General features: G+C 43.4%; 1 protein-coding gene across 3 annotated transcripts in view; it reads right to left on the bottom strand.

Moving 5' to 3' along the window:
• LOC137352198 (protein-arginine deiminase type-2-like) overlaps positions 1 to 16,756 on the bottom strand; it is a 55,299-nt gene that overhangs the window by 30,169 nt on the left and 8,374 nt on the right. For all 3 annotated transcript variants that reach the window (XM_068017396.1, XM_068017395.1, XM_068017394.1), the window contains exons 2-5: positions 15,982 to 16,091; positions 8,016 to 8,196; positions 3,493 to 3,565; positions 2,208 to 2,269 (exon numbers count right to left, since the gene is read on the bottom strand). In XM_068017396.1, the coding sequence (XP_067873497.1) occupies positions 2,208 to 2,269; positions 3,493 to 3,565; positions 8,016 to 8,196; positions 15,982 to 16,091 (426 nt within the window). The remainder of the gene's footprint in view (positions 1 to 2,207; positions 2,270 to 3,492; positions 3,566 to 8,015; positions 8,197 to 15,981; positions 16,092 to 16,756) is intronic.

Raw genomic sequence — 16,756 nt, 5'->3', positions numbered from 1 at the left:
GGTGATTGGTATTGCACATTAGATACATATTAATCAAATGAAAGCCTTTCCTTTCCATGAGAATGGGGAGGTTCCCATTTGGAGCCTTGAACGCCACATGCTTTCCATCAGTTGCTCCTTGCACCTCTGGGAACCCTGCCAGTGTAGAATTGGATAGCTCGCTCTCTTTGTGTCTGTGGTTCCACTGAGAAGCAAATGAACTGTGCAATCCTCCTGTACACAACATCAGTACCTAACTAAGGTGAAAGATCCAGTCATAAAAAAATTGAAGGCAGTGGTTACTTTGATTGGTACAGACAATGCTGGTTCCCTGGTAAAAGTGGACTCTAGGTCTTCAGACAGAAATTAACATATCCCAACATTGCCTCCGCGAGAGAAGCAAAGCCTCCTGAGACAGTAATGCACAGAGAAATCTAAGTGTAGACCTTTTTGATCTGTAGAGCCTCTTGAGTGGGTATCTCCATGTTGGAAGCAAATGTCTTCTTTCATACTTCACTAGGAGTGTCTCTAAACTACCCTCTTCCATATCCACTTCCACCTCCTGCTCTTCAAAATATATGATTAGTGTGGTTTCCCATTGGGGAGCCCATGTTCTCAGTTGAAAACTGTATTTTCTGCAGAGCTGACTAAAGATGACAGGAAACGTATTGGAAGAACCCATTGAGCATCAAACAGATAAAATCAATATACAGGTAAATTAGCACAAACCTCTGTTCCAACAAGCAAATTGATTTCCTCAATTTAGTATCTGCCTCGAGATACCACTGTACCGCTCATATTTTTTAGTTAGAGTCAAATTTGGATGAAAGTTGGGGAAAATGTGGTGGCAATATTAGCCAAACACATGGCGCACAGTGGTGCAGTGGTTAGCACCGCAGCCTCACAGCTCCAAACGATCCAGGTTTGGTCTGGGTACTGCCTGTGTGGAGTTTGCAAGTTCTCCCTGTGACTGTGTGGGTTTCTGCCAGGTGCTTCGGTTTCCTCCCACAGCCAAAGACTTGCAGGTTGATAGGTAAATTGGCCATTGTAAATTGCCCCTAGTGTAGGTAGGTGGTAGGAGAATGGTGGGGATATGGTAGGGAATATGGGATTAATGTAGGATTAGTATAAATGGGTGGTTGTTGGTTGGCACAGACTCGGTGGGCCGAAGGGCCTGTTTCAGTGCTGTATGACTCTATGACACCAACTACAAATTAAGTATGGAGGAAGGGTGCGCTCCAGGTCGGCATTATTGTGGAGTTGGGGAGGACAGGTCTGGTGCAGATTATCTGAGGGCAGACTTGAAGCATTGGCCCTAGTTTTCTCAGTTAAGTGCTCTAAAATCACCCAAAAATGAGAAGTAATTCGAAGGAAAATTCATCCCAGTGTGTCAGGATATTAGATCGAGACAACTTTCTTCTGCTTTCTGCCCAGTTTAATTACAACTGAAGAATGCAGAAGCTTTTGTTGTTCAACAGAGTGTGAATTCTTTGCAGCTGCTTTTGTCACACAATGAAAGTGAAGTCCCACAAAGCTTTTCCCACTTGTCAACTGTAACTTCAGCGGAAGAGCTGCAGAAACCCAAGAAAAATGGCTCAACCATCTACCACCCACCATAAACTTGAGTTCATCCAAAACTTCGTGTCCATGTCCAAATTTGCACTGTCCAGATCACCTATTACCCCTGTGCTTGCCAACCTACATTGACTCCTGGTCAGGCAAAGTTGCAAAGATTTTAAAATTCTCATCCTTGTGCTCAACTCCCTCTCCGGTCTCACCCCTTCCCATCTCTGTAACCTCCTCCAACCCTACAACCCTTCAAGATCTCTGCGCTGCTCCAATTGAGGCTGCTTGTGCATCCCCAATTTCCTTCACTCTACCATTGGCAACTGTGCCTTCAACTACCTCGGCCCTAGGCTCTAGAATTCCCTCCCTAAACCTCTTTACCTCTCTCTCCTCCTTTAAGTAACTCTTTAAAATCTACCTATTTGACCCAGCTTTTGGTCATTTGTCCTAATATTTCCTTATGGTTAAGTCAAATTTTGACTGATAATGCTGCCAAGTGCCTTGGGACATGATGCTGTTGTAAAGGTGCCATACAAATGCAAGTTGTTGTTGTTTTCTGGTGTTTTTCCAGCAACATTACAGTAAATGGAGGGCGAATCCCACAGAATTCACCCCAAAATGTGTTGTAAAACATAAACTGGTAGGTTTCTGTTTTTAATCACCTTATTTGGATTATTCCTCTCAACTTTACCATCACGATCTGCATCCACATCCAGGGATATGTCTGTCAAAGAAGGGGTACAGAGATTTACTAGTAATAGGGGTTTGTGTGCTAATTGGCATGAGAGAAGTAAGTCATGGAGGTATCATCCTGTGCAGGAGTGCATTTTAGTGTTGCGCATACACGTAATTACTGTTAGTGGCTATGGGTAGCCATAATGTAAGATTCAGTGTCAGTTTTCCCCTTACCAGAGTGCATTGTGAAGGATTAGCTGTACAAATGTTGCTTTTCGAGCCTGCTAGTGACCAGAGTTCCCAGGGAAGGAAAGGGAGAGTGGCTGGTGTGTTACCCTACCTGACCTGTCAGGTCATTGCAGTTCTAGGCAGTGAGAGTGGGCATTCTGTTCCAGTGACAACTGCCTCCAAGTGGCTCAACTGATATTTTCTGCCACAACTCCCAATGCTCCACCTGTCCTTAGCAGGCATGGTAGCATAGTGGTTATGTTACTGGGCTAGTAATCTTAAAACCAGAGATAATAATCTGGCAACATGAGTTCAAATCCCACTACAGCAGCTAGGGAGCTTCAACTCAGTTACATAAATAAACCTGGAATAAAAAGCTAGTATCAGTAATGATGACTATGAAACTACTAGATTGTCATTTGTTAATGTCCTCTTGGGAAGGATGTCGGTTGTTGTTACCCAGTTCGGCCTATATGTGACTTCAGACCCACAGCAATGTTGTTGACTCTTAACTTCACTCTGAAATTTTCTTAAGGTCAATTAGGGATAGGGAACAAATGCTGGCCTTGCCAGTGATGCGCATATCCCACGGACAAATTTTTTTAAAAGTTCCATTTCATCAAGGAAAGTTTGGAATTTTAAGATTGGTGCATGTTCTTCTCCACCTTTGTGCCATGTCCCTTCTTTGGCTTCCTCTTGCCTAGTTGTTCTGTTTTAGACATTCTCCTAAAGTGGCAGTGTCAGGAAACATCCAGTTAAGCTAGCTGACAGTCAGTTGACTGAGCCAAGTGCTGCCCCTTACTTAGCTGCTGCTGCTGCAGTTTTCAGCCAGAACTGGCTTTTTAAAGGATGCACTCTTGTTTACATGCACTCAACACATTATTCCTATTTAACTCGTGTTTACACCAATCACTATTCCACTACAAAATTCCTCTCCAGACCCCCAGCGAAGCACAACTCATTTCCCACTGACATGATAGCAGTGCAACTTGGCCACATGAAATCTCTAGACCTGTCTGTTTGATCGGAGTGTCAATTACTTACAGACAGCTGTGAGCTGGAGGATAATCTTGTCAATTGGTTTATCGATCTTGTCTCCATAAAAGGTAACAGTAATCTATAGGAAGAGATCAGAAACCAGATTAGGAACAATGGGGTGGCATAAAGCAGGAGGTATTGGATCAGCCACCCAATATACACCCTGCCCAATTTTTTACTTTTCTACTGAAGTCAATTGAAGAAAGGGGAAAGAGATATGTTATCAAATTATAGGCCAGTTAGTCTTACCTCAGTTGTGGTTAAACCTCTAGAACTGTAATATGGGATGAAATTAGTGAACGCTTAATGAGACATCATGAAAATTAAAGCATATGATATCAAAGGGAATGTTATGTCATGGGTTCGCAGTCTATGGTATCCTCCCGTTTCTCCCACACTGTCTTTTACAGTTAATCTTATGTTTCTGGAGAAGAGAGTGAAGCAGTGGCAGGGTTTGCTCTCAGGCTGATTAATAATCTGATAGGCAACCTTGAGAATGCTTCTTACATGGCCATAACCATCTTCATACCAGCCGTTAAGGTAAATAGGTTCTATAAGGCAAGAGGTTTAATGGGCTCCCACATAGGGTCTAGAGATCAAGAAGTGGGTCTTATCAACAAGATGAGCTTGGAGAGGGCATGAGGGAAGATAGGAGAAAAACTAGAGAAAGATGCCAAGGAGAGAACATTGGGGGAGGTTAGGTCTGGTGGGCTAGGGGAAGGGAGCAAAGCAGCAAACGCAGAAGCAACCGAACGGATGGTCCTGATCTTTATAATGAAGAAGTCCATGAGCTCCTCGCACTTATCATTGAAGGTAAGAGTGGCGGAGGCAGGGAAGGGTAGTTTAAGAAGGTGGTTTTTAGTGGCGAAGAGAAGTTGGGTGTCATCTTTGCCTTCCTGGATGATCTTTGAATAATGGGCAGTTTTAGTAATAGAGAGCAGGACCTGATAATCCTTTACATCATCCAGCCAAATCTGGTGATGGATAGTTAAACCAGTTGTCCACCAACGACATTCAAATCTGTGTCCCTTAGCTTTAAAGGAGTGAAGATGGGGGTTATACCAGGGGAATGACTAAGATGAGACAGTGTAATGGTTTTAGTGGGGACAAGGGCATCAAAGATGTTGAAGAGGGGGTGATTTAGCAAATCGGTAGCTGCAGAATATCATGGTGACTCACAGACCAAAGGCTAGATAGCTGGGAATTTGAAAGTGCAGTGGTAAGAAACTTGAGCTCGTTTTTTCTGGGGCAGACACAGAAAGAAATGGGGTAGGGAGGGGGAAGGGGAATATGGGTAGAGAGCAATTTAAGGAAATGATCAGCGGTTGCCTTATCAGTGTTAGATATGATGGGAGTACTGAGGGCATATGAGATAACAGTCAAGGGGGTGGCTGTGAATATCAGTAGGAGAATCTATATGGAGGGAGAGATTTAGGAAGGAAAGGAGGGCAGTATGCTCAGAAGAGAGAGCAGTAAGAAGAGTTGAGATGGAGGTTGAAATCACCAAGAATGAGAAGTTGTTTGAAGCAAAGATAGAGGGAGGAAAGCAGAAAAGATATTTCAGTGAGAAATTTGGTTTTGAAACTTGAGTGGGCGGTACAGAACAAAGATTTTAATAGAAAGACATGAGGGATTGAACAAGGTGTGATGTTGAAAGGAGGAGAAGTTATCAGAGGGGCAGGGAGACAGACCAAGGTGTGATGTAAAGATAAGGGTTACACCACCACCACCGGCAATTTGACTGAGGCAAATGTTAACTGATATAGCCAAGCAGGGAACCCTCATTAAGTGGTAAGATATTAGCTCCCCTCAACCATCAGGGACATGATGTTGTAAGATCTGTAATATTCTTGACTGACTTGATAGTATTTTAAGTGAAATTTGTGGTTGAGATTTGTGAAAGCTATTCAACCCAGGAGAGCATCGTGCTTCAGATAAAAAGCAAAGTCCTTTATGTTTTAGCCAGTTGTCAGGCTGTTTTTTTCACAGATAAATAAGCCACTGAACTGTGCTGAAAAACAGCACTTTCAGGCTATGGTATATCTGGCCAAGAGGCCATAGGTCATAAAATAGGGTTAAAAGCAAAAAAGAGACATGCTTCAAAGCTGTATTTTGCTTCGTTGCAAAGTTAGAAGCTTCATGTATTGGTAGGTCTGCTAAGAAATAAAACTGGACGTAGCCAAAATGTCTGTTTCAGGGTGTTATAAAACAGAACTAAAGAGATATAGTTAATTTAAGTGGTGTAAAGTTTATTTGGAAATTACAAGAAAACTGACACAAGCTGACACTGATTGATGATGTCAGGGTTTGTCTTTTTTGAAGTGCAAAGAAGTTCAGCTCTGTGTGTTTTTCTGTGCTTGCTAGTATCAGATAAACTTGTTTATTTTAATTCACCAAGCAACAACTTGTAAGAACTTCAGTAATTTGAAAGACTGATTGTTTAATTATCTTGGTGGTCCTGGAAGGTGTGTGACCAGGAAAAGAAGGTGCTGTTGTGTGTACTGATCATGATCTAAAGACATCTACAGCATCCAAGAGTGATGGAAAATTACTGAAGGAAGTTTAAAACAGATGTACAACATCAGAATGGACTCTATTATCGTGGTTTGAGCAAAGAATCAGATGCCCCATTGGACAATTATAGCTTAAAGTGGATTTTGGTAGGGCAGTATGAAGCTGTCAATGGAATAACCTGCCCACCTTGGAACAAAGGGTATCAAGATCATTGTAAGAAATGATTTGACGCTGCAGCCAAGCAATTTGGTCAGTTGCTGAAGAGTACAATCAATGGGAAGTAACCATTCACCAGATGATCGTTTGTATAACTTCTTGTAACATACTTGTGACTAACAGGTGTATTGCTAATGGGTATGGCATTGTTAAATAGTATTCCTGGTAGAGATACTAGTGCTTAATTTGGGCTTTGAGTGCTGTCTCATTATTTCTCATAATCCTCAAATCCGAACAGTAGAGTAACCTGTCAAGGGGGTAGAAGGTTACATTTTACAATGTCAAAATGGGCATCCACAATAAACTCAGATGGCGAGGCCCTTATTCACAAATGAGGGGATATTCTGGAGGGAGATGTAAAGAGGGGTGGTAATAGCTGAGTTCACTGGGAGTTTCTGGAGCAGAGTTTGAACCCTTCACGGCTAGAGAGAGGTGGTAGAAATGCCTGTATTCTCTGGAGTTTAGAAAAATGAGAGGTAATCTCATTGAAACGTATATGATTCTAAAGAAGCTGGATGGGTAGACATTAAGAGATTATTTCCACTGGTAGGGGAATCTAAAACACTGTCTCAGGATAAGGGGCTGATCATTTAGGACTGAAAAAGAGGAGAAAATACTTCACACAAAGGGTTGTGAATCTTTGGAATTCTCTACCCCAGAGTATTGTGGATGCTCCATCGCTGAATACACTTAAGGCTGGGATAGACAGATTTTTGGTTTCTCAGGGAATCAAGGGATATGGTGAGCATGCGGGGAAGTGGAGTTGAATCCTAAGATCAGCCATGATCGTTTTGAATGGTGGAGCAGGCCATATGGTCTACTCCTGCTCCTATTTCTTGTGTTCTTGTGTTCAAAGACTAGGGTTTAAATGGATAGCAAGAAAACAGATGCTGGAAATCAGAAAAAAAAAGTAGAAAATGCTGTAAATACTCAGCAGGTCAGGCAGCATCACTGGAGAGAACAGTTAACATTTTCGGTGTGGTCCCTTTAAAACTGGAGAATAATATACATGAACAGCATTTAAAAAGTAATGTAACAAATGAAAATGGAAGGGGAAAACAGACACAGGACATTACAAAATGGCGCCTATATCATTGGCATGAGACAATAGGAGGCATAATGAGAGAAATCAAACGCATTTCAGAAAACACATGAAACATGTGAATAGCTGAGAAGATTTAAAGTAGGTGGAAATGGAAGCACAAAAACCAGAGGCTGGGAGAATAAAACACAGATCAGATGGCTGCTTTGATGACCTCGTCCATTCTGTGTGCAAATGTGGCTCAAGCTGCCTGTTGCTTGTCATTTCAATTCCCCATCACACTACCACTCTGACCCCTCTGACAAGCTCAACGAACCGCATCTCATCTTTGCATTGGCCTCTTTACAACTCTCCAACCTTAATACTGACTAATAATTTCACATGTTAACCACAGTCCCCCACTTCCTCTTTGGCAGAAAGCACTGGCAATGTAGGATGGGTTTGCTGGCCTGTCTGGGCGTTGGTGAGGAGAGGAACCCTCTGTCAGAACATCATGCTGGCAGGATGATCTTCACCCTTGGTGTCAACCTGCACTTTTTAATCTCCACCTACTTCCTCAATTTTCACCTGCCTCAATCAAAAATGTCTATAATTTCTTGCGTTTTCCTCCTATTGTCTCATTCTGATATCACTGTCATTCTACCATCTTTTATTTTCCATTTAAGTACTTTACAGGCCATTACATTTCAATCTAAATTTACTACAGAATGCACTATAATCTTAATAAGGTACACCTGCAGAGGTACCACAATGTTACCTTGCTATCGTTGACAGAATTGCTTATTTTTTCCATCGTGATCACAAGCAAGGTCCCGTTGTTGAGAGTCCATCTTGTTGCATTCTCAGCTGCAACAGTTACATTGTGTAGATCTGAAATGGAACATTTGACACCAGGACTGGAACGCACATCAAATGTCTGGGATCCTAGAGGGGCTGGCCTGGAGGAAGAGAAAAAATTTAAGTCTAGATAGTTATTTGCTTCATCCAAAACAGAAAGGTATTTCAGTCAAAACAGGGTATGGTGCTGGCAGTAAGGTTCATACACTAAATTAGTTCAGGGAATCTTAATCCAGTTCCTCATAGGAATGGCCCACATTTTAGAAATGCCTCAAATTCAGCACTAGTTGGACAAATGTTCAGTTTTAGCGCTGACGGGTAAATACTTACTTGCACTGAGAGCAGCAACTTAGTTTATGGAAACATAATGCTGGGCTGAGTTCCCAGGCCAGATTGCACCTGCTAACAGGTGCTCACAGTCTGCAGGGATAGGGAATGAGATGCAGCTCTTAAAAGATCACAGCTGAAATTTACAGAGGCTATTTGATTGTTGCTAGGTAGAAAACTGCAAACAAAAAAAAAATTAAAACTTGCACTCATATAGCAACTTTAACATAATAAAACATCCCAAGGTGTTGCGCAGGTGTGTAATCAGATGAAAATTGATAACAAGCCAAAGAAGGTGACATCAGGCCAGGTGATCAAACACTTCATTAACAGAGTAGAGTTTAAACAATCTTAGAGAGAGAAGCTGAGAGATTTGAGGAGGGAATTCCAGAGCTTATCGCCAAGACGCCATTCAGATTGGCTGCCTGCTTAATGAAGGTAGGCAACCAATTGCAGTAATTAAGGCTCCAATTAGGGGTGATTTAACCGGCTTAATGGCATTTTGCTGGTGCCAGAGCAGCCCCCGCCATGTGGGGAGACCACCAGCTCAATGGAGGCGGCTTCCCTGCGGCAGGCTTTGGGGCACCATCGGATCCGAAAGCTCGATCCTCCAAAGAGTGGGCTCCCAGCACCCACAGCCCACCAGGCCCTACTGCTGAAGAGGTTTCCTCTCCTCCCCACACCAGCCCTCCCCACCTCCAACATTCCAGTGTTTGTAATCTTTCACCAGTATGAAAATATTACAATTTGTCTGATGAAAGATCATCGACCTGAAACGTTAACTCTTTCTCTTTCCCCAGATGCTTGCAGACCTGCTGAATATATTCAGCATTTTCTGTACTTATTACGATTTGTCTCCATTGGATAGTAGCTCCCCAGGTTGGACTTCATTCACCACAGTTTTGCCCATTCACTTAATCTGTGTCTCTCTGAAATGTCCTGCTACCACCTACACAACTTTCTGTGCCTGCTAACTTAGTGCTACCTGCAAACTTGGATGTACAGCTCTCAATTCCTTCATCCAATTCACAAATATTTATAGTGAATATAAAGCCGCAGTACAGATTCCTAGGCAACACCATTTGACATAGCCCACTCATCAGAGTACATTCCCTTTATCCCTACTCTCTATCTCCCATGACCCAAACAACTACCAAGGTTTGAAGGTTATCTAATTCCATGTTCTTTCATTTTTAAATCTTCCTGATTTCCTCACCTGGATGTTTTCTATAGATAGGTTACTGTTTTTTTCTTTTAGGTGATGTTGCCACATAATGTTGTCATGTATCATTATGCTCAAAGCACCACCTCCAGATTCAGGTCCTTTGGGATGCAGCCATCACACAATGTTTTTGATATAATAGATTAAGTAATAAATAAACTATTAACATAGGTACTGATGTATCTAACATTGAAAACACCTGCACAAATACTTCAAAGGGATTTCCCATTTTAAACGTGGCCACACCTACCTGTTAGGTTTTTCTGGTAATGTCTATAATGTTTTTAATAGGGTTTTCCCATTAATATCATAATCTATGAGGTTGAAATATTTTAAGGGTGGCTTTGGGGAGGAATTTTAGGCCCCGATTGGGGTGGCTACAGAGGCGGGCTGGCGCGAAAATTCATGCCACAGGCTGGAGTGCCAGTTCCCTGGCTCCATCCTGCCCCAGGCCATTTTCCAAGAGGTGAGATGGAGGAGCAGCAGCCCGCAAGTGGCAGATAGCCAATCCACCCAATTAATGCCCTATTAAGGCCTACTGTCAGAGGTCAGGTGGAATTTTCCAGCTGGCCTCTCCCCGGAGGCAGTGGGGAACAGTGCAGCTGCCTGGAGGTGGCCTCCTGGCAGTAGACTGGGGTGCACTGTTCCAGACAGACTTTCTGCCTGCCTGACTTCCATTGCTGCCGCAGACCGCCCTGTGGAGGGGTTGCCCTCCCACAATGGTGGCTAGGCTGCTGATGGCTTTTTTTAAATTTCAAATTTCAAATAGTTGAAGAGCGGGCACCTCAATTTGGGGTTCGCTCTTGCTCACTTCCCTGCAAAGGCATCCTGCTGCTGCTTCCCAGCTTATACAGCACACCCACCGTCCTTAAGTGGATGCCCTCTGGCTACTAATTGGCCAATTTGGGAAAAATCATAGGTGAGTGACTGTTCCCCCACATAGTGCAGGTTTCTGAACCCCAGTTGAGTCCGATGGCAGGGTCCTGAAGCCCACAGGAAAATCCTGTCCTTTGAGTCTGCATGCAGTTGCAGGCTTTGGCCACGAGATGTCACCAGGAATGAGTTTTCAACTTCCTAAAACTGAGTCGTATCTTCCAGCTCAGTTATTTCCTCTTGAGTACTCATCAAGTGCTGGGCTTCAGCATTTTAAAGACATACAATCTTTGCTTTCATGTACTAGAACAAGAACAACTTACATTTATATAGCACCTTTAAAGTAATAAAATGTACCAAGGTACTTCAAGGAGTGTTATCAAACAAAATTTGGCACAATGTCGTGTAAGGAAATATTAGGGCAGATCACCAAAAACTTGGTCAAAGAGGTAGGTTTTAAAAAGAATCTTAAAGGGGGAGAGAACTTCAAGCAGGAAACTGAGGACAGCAAAGGCACAGAATGTACTCTGGCTGCAACACTTCAATGTCAACTACCAAGACTGGCTTAGTAGCACCACCACTGATCTAGTTGGCTGAGTCTTGAAGGACATAGCTGCCAGACTGGGCCTGTGTCAGGTAGTGAAGGTACCAATATGAGAGATTCTGATGAAAGGTCACAGACCTGAAATGTTAACTCTGCTTCTCTCTCCACAGATGCTATCTGACCTGCTGAGTATTTCCAGCACCTTCTGTTTTTATTTCAGATTTCCAGCATCTGCAGTATTTTGCTTTTATTATATGAAAAATTAATCTACTTGGCCTCATGAAATCTTGTAATGAACTGTGGCAGCCACTGCCACACAGGCAGGAGAAAAACAGCCAACTCAGCAGCTCCACCTTGCCTCAGTTTGGAATGTGCCACACCTCTGTATTAAAGGCCAGGTACCCGACCTGAACCCGACGGGACTCAACGACATGTGTCAGGCTCGGCTCGGGTCGGGTCTGGGTCGGACACCCCCTATCACAGGTAAGTGGCTCTAATGTTAATTTAATTTTTGGACTAGAAAGGTGGTTTTGTTACAGTTATTTTAAGCTTGTGCAGATCAGCGACAAAGTGAAAATCAGAAGTTAACTGATGGTCGGGTCGTGCCAGGCACGGGAAAAAATGGAAGGACTTGGACCGGATTGAGTGGGGGTGGGATGTGGTTCTGTCAGGCTCGGGTTGGGTTTTTTTTTGTAGACCTGAGCAGGTCTTTACTCTGTATCTCCTCACTGAACCAACAGGAAACTACACATACATAATCAGGTAACCAGCCAATTATATCTAGAGACATAAAAGTCTTTTAATCAAGAAAGAACTAAAACGGAGTTCAGACTTGTAGCCAGTGAATCACATCTGGCAATAAGTAAGTTAAGATACCTAACAAAATGGAAAAAAGTTGGCAAGTTCATCCAGTTACATTCACAGACATAATAACCTTATTGTTTTTCTCACTACTTGTCCATGCCATCTCCCCCTCCACTCCAATCCCTAATATTTATTTATTTAGAGATACAGCACTGAAACAGGCCCTTCAGCCCACCAAGTCTGTGCCGACCAACAACCACCCATTTATACTAATCCTACATTAATCCCATTTCCCTACCACATCCCCACCATTCTCCTACCACCTACCTACAGTAGGGGTAATTTACAATGGCCAATTCACCTATCAAACTTTGGCTGTGGGAGGAAACCAGAGCACCCGGCAGAAACCCACACGGTCACAGGGAGAACTTGCAAACTCCACACAGGCAGTACTCGGAACTGAACCCAGGTCGCTGGAGCTGTGAGGCTACAGTGCTAACCACTGTGCCACCATAATTTGCAAACTTTTAAGTACTGACTATGCAAAACCAGGTGAATTCCAGTCTGCTAGTTGCAATATATTTTAAATTGGCTGGACACAAATCAAAAAGAGACTGAATTACAAGCATAAAAAAACATTGCTCTGGGCACCAATACTATTTCACTAAGAACTGCCAGAGGTAGAAAAACCCCAAGCCTCCAGCTTCTCAGCCTTTATGAGGGGGAAGTCCTGGAATATACACATTGCAATACCAAGTGTGGGTCTTGCTCAAGACCCTTTATGTGAAGTGGCATTAGAGGGCGGGGTGTTACAGTACCAGAGTACACATACATAATTCCGTTCCAATTTTAAAGTCATACATTTACCACCCATTGTCCTCCTCAACTGTAAAGCCAGTACTCCTCCAGTACAGAGAGGTTTAGGTACGGATCTCCAGAGCTTAGGGACTAGGCAGGTGAAGGCACGATCGCCAATTGGGGAGCAATTAAAATTGGGGGTTTGCAACAGACCAGAATTCAAGGAGCACAGATATCGCAGAGGGTTTTAGGGTGGGAGGAAGTTAAAGAAATAGGGAGGGGAAGGTCACGGAGGGATTTGAAAACAAGGATGAAAATTTTAAAAGTGCGACGTTGCTGGACTGGGTGCCAATGTATGTCAGCAAATATTGACTGGAAATACTATAGTTCGAGTACTTTAGATGGGTCAGTTTTTGTCCAGTGTGTGCAGGAGGGTTTTCTGACACAGTATGTAGACAGGCCAACCAGGGGCGATGCCACATTGGATTTGGTACTGGGTAATGAACCCGGCCAGGTGTTAGATTTAGATGTAGGTGAGCACTTTGGTGATAGTGATCACAATTCGGTTAGGTTTACCTTAGCGATGGGCAGGGACAGGTATATACCGCAGGGCAAGAATTATAGCTGGGGGAAAGGAAATTATGATGCGATTAGGCAAGATTTAGGATGCGTAGGATGGGGAAGGAAACTGCAGGGGATGGGCACAATCGAAATGTAGAGCTTATTCAAGGAGCAGCTACTGCGTGTCCTTGATAAGTATGTACCTGTCAGGCAGGGAGGAAGTTGTCGAGCGAGGGAGCCGTGGTTTACTAAAGAAGTTGAAGCGCTTGTCAAAAGGAAGAAGAAGGCTTATGTTAGGATGAGACGTGAAGGCTCAGTTAGGGCGCTTGAGAGTTACAAGCTAGCCAGGAAGGATCTAAAGGGAGAGCTAAGAAGAGCAAGGAGAGGACACGAGAAGTCATTGGCGGATAGGATCAAGGAAAACCCTAAGGCTTTCTATAGGTATATCAGGAATAAAAGAATGACCAGAGTTAGATTAGGGCCAATCAAGGATAGTAGTGGGAAGTTGTGTGTGGAATCAGAGGAGATAGGGGAAGCGTTAAATGAATATTTTTCGTCAGTATTTACAGTAGAGAAAGAAAATGTTGTCGAGGAGAATACTGAGATTCAGACTACTAGGCTAGATGGGATTGAGGTTCACAAGGAGGAGGTGTTAGCAATTTTGGAAAGTGTGAAAATAGATAAGTCCCCTGGGCCAGATGGGATTTATCCTAGGATTCTCTGGGAAGCCAGGGAGGAGATTGCAGAGCCTTTGTCCTTAATCTTTATGTCGTCATTGTCGACAGGAATAGTGCCGGAAGACTGGAGGATAGCAAATGTTGTCCCCTTGTTCAAGAAGGGGAGTAGAGACAGCCCTGGTAATTATAGACCTGTGGGCCTTACTTCGGTTGTGGGTAAAATGTTGGAAAAGGTTATAAGAGACAGGATTTATAATCATCTTGAAAAGAATAAGTTCATTAGCGATAGTCAGCACGGTTTTGTGAAGGGTAGGTCGTGCCTCACAAACCTTATTGCGTTTTTCGAGAAGGTGACCAAACAGGTGGATGAGGGTAAAGCAGTGGATGTGGTGTATATGGATTTCAGTAAGGCGTTTGATAAGGTTCCCCACGGTAGGCTATTGCAGAAAATACAGAAGTATGGGGTTGAAGGTGATTTAGAGCTTTGGATCAGAAATTGGCTTGCTGAAAGAAGACAGAGGGTGGTGGTTGATGGCAAATGTTCATCCTGGAGTTTAGTTACTAGTGGTGTACCGCAAGGATCTGTTTTGGGGCCACTGCTGTTTGTCATTTTTATAAATGACCTGGAAGAGGGTGTAGAAGGGTGGGTTAGTAAATTTGCGGATGACACGAAGGTCGGTGGAGTTGTGGATAGTGCCGAAGGATGTTGTAGGGTACAGAGGGACATAGATAGGCTGCAGAGCTGGGCTGAGAGATGGCAAATGGAGTTTAATGCGGAAATGTGTGAGGTGATTCACTTTGGAAGGAGTAACAGGAATGCAGAGTACTGGGCTAATGGGAAGATTCTTGGTAGTGTAGATGACCAGAGAGATCTTGGTGTCCAGGTACATAAATCCCTGAAAGTTGCTACCCAGGTTAATAGGGCTGTTCAGAAGGCATATGGTGTGTTAGCTTTTATTAGTAGGGGGATCGAGTTTCGGAGCCACGAGGTCATGCTGCAGCTGTACAAAACTCTGGTGAGACCGCACCTGGAGTATTGCGTGCAGTTCTGGTCACCACATTATAGGAAGGATGTGGAAGCTTTGGAAAGGGTGCAGAGGAGATTTACTAGGATGTTGCCTGGTATGGAGGGAAGGTCTTACGAGGAAAGGCTGAGGGACTTGAGGTTATTTTCGTTGGAGAGAAGGAGGAGGAGAGGTGACTTAATAGAGACATATAAGATAATCAGAGGGTTAGATAGGGTGGATAGTGAGATCTTTTTCCTCGGATGGTGATGGCAAACACGAGGGGACATAGCTTTAAGTTGAGGGGTGATAGATATAGGACAGATGTCAGAGGTAGTTTCTTTACTCAGAGAGTAGTAGGGGCGTGGAACGCCCTGCCTGCAACAGTAGTAGACTCGCCAACTTTAAGGGCATTTAAATGGTCATTGGATAGACATATGGATGAAAATGGAATAGTGTAGGTCAGATGGTTTCACAGGTCGGCGCAACATCGAGGGCCGAAGGGCCTGTACTGCGCTGTAATGTTCTAATGTTCTAAAAGGGGTGATAGGTGAATGAGACTTGCTGCGAGTTGTGATTGAGGAACTGGAGTTTTGTATGAGCTCACCATTATTAGGGTGGAAAACTGGAGACCAGCCAATGGAGTTTGGAATAGTCATGTCTCAGCATACCAAAGATATGGATGAAGGTTTCAGCAGCAGATGCATTGATGCTATATTTTTACAAGATTAGCAAGAGAAACCTGACCCCTCTGTTTCAGCAATACTCACACCTTCTCCATGAATCCTGTCATTGCAATTCACCCTCACCAGCAGCAGCCCAAAGATACCCACTCAAGAGGGGGCTTAGTTAGCGAGATTGAGGTGAGTTCACATGGTGACACACAAAACATGTGGCCAGGAGGAGTTGAGGATAGAAAATGAGGGGAGCAAGTAGGGGATGGTTACCCTAGCTGAGGAGACTCGGGATTCAGATTTCAGAAGCCCAACATTTGCAAGAAGGTTGTTTGAAGAGCATCAAACATATGTACATGGATCAACTAATAGAAGAAAAATCAAATCAGCTTGCCGACTTACTTGTAAATGTCGATGTTGAGCTCAGTTCCCAGCACATACATCAACTGGGTGGGTTTGCCAATTTCCACTCGCACGGTCCTTTGCTTGAACATAGTGAAGTTGACAGCACTCTGCAGAGTAAGAGGCAGTGTTTCAGCTCAAGTAAAAGCTTATCTATGGATACTCATAGCCGGCCCACAACAACAGCCCAGTCTCTCTTCTAACCTGTCTTCTGATGTAAGAAAAACCTACAGTTTAATATAATCGGTAGCTCCCCTCATCTCTCAAATCTCCTTTTACTCGTATCTGCAATATTAATATAGTTTTAGGAATTTATCATGCAACAAATTGCCTTATCTGTTTATCAGAACGAAGAGGCCTGTTTCTATAATATTTACAGATGTCCCGTTCGTAAAGAACCTTTTAATGAAACAGAAACCGCCCTATTTATCAAGCGATGATTGAAATCCCCTATTACTCATTTAAATCCATCAACAATTAATCTGTTTAGGAAAAATATCCCCAATTAAATGACTCCCAAGTTGCACAAGTCCTCAACGGAGTCAGTGCCATTTTCTGTCTCTCATCCACTTACACAAGTCTTCATTTTTCTTTGACTTATCTGATACTCACAATGATTATCTTACCAAACTGCCCAAACTTGTTTTAACGCAGACCTGCAACTCAAGTTCTCTCTTAATGCATGAGCCGAGACTGTTTTCTGTGCTCACACTGTAATAAATAACGTTTAAGGGAGACGGTGACTGCGAGCCATTTTCCACATCGCTCACAGCCT

This window comes from Heterodontus francisci, chromosome 37, assembly GCF_036365525.1.
Source record: "Heterodontus francisci isolate sHetFra1 chromosome 37, sHetFra1.hap1, whole genome shotgun sequence".
Taxonomy (NCBI): Eukaryota; Metazoa; Chordata; class Chondrichthyes; order Heterodontiformes; family Heterodontidae; genus Heterodontus; species Heterodontus francisci.
Note: the sequence above shows the minus strand (reverse complement) of the source record. Positions and strands in the feature narration are given on the sequence as shown.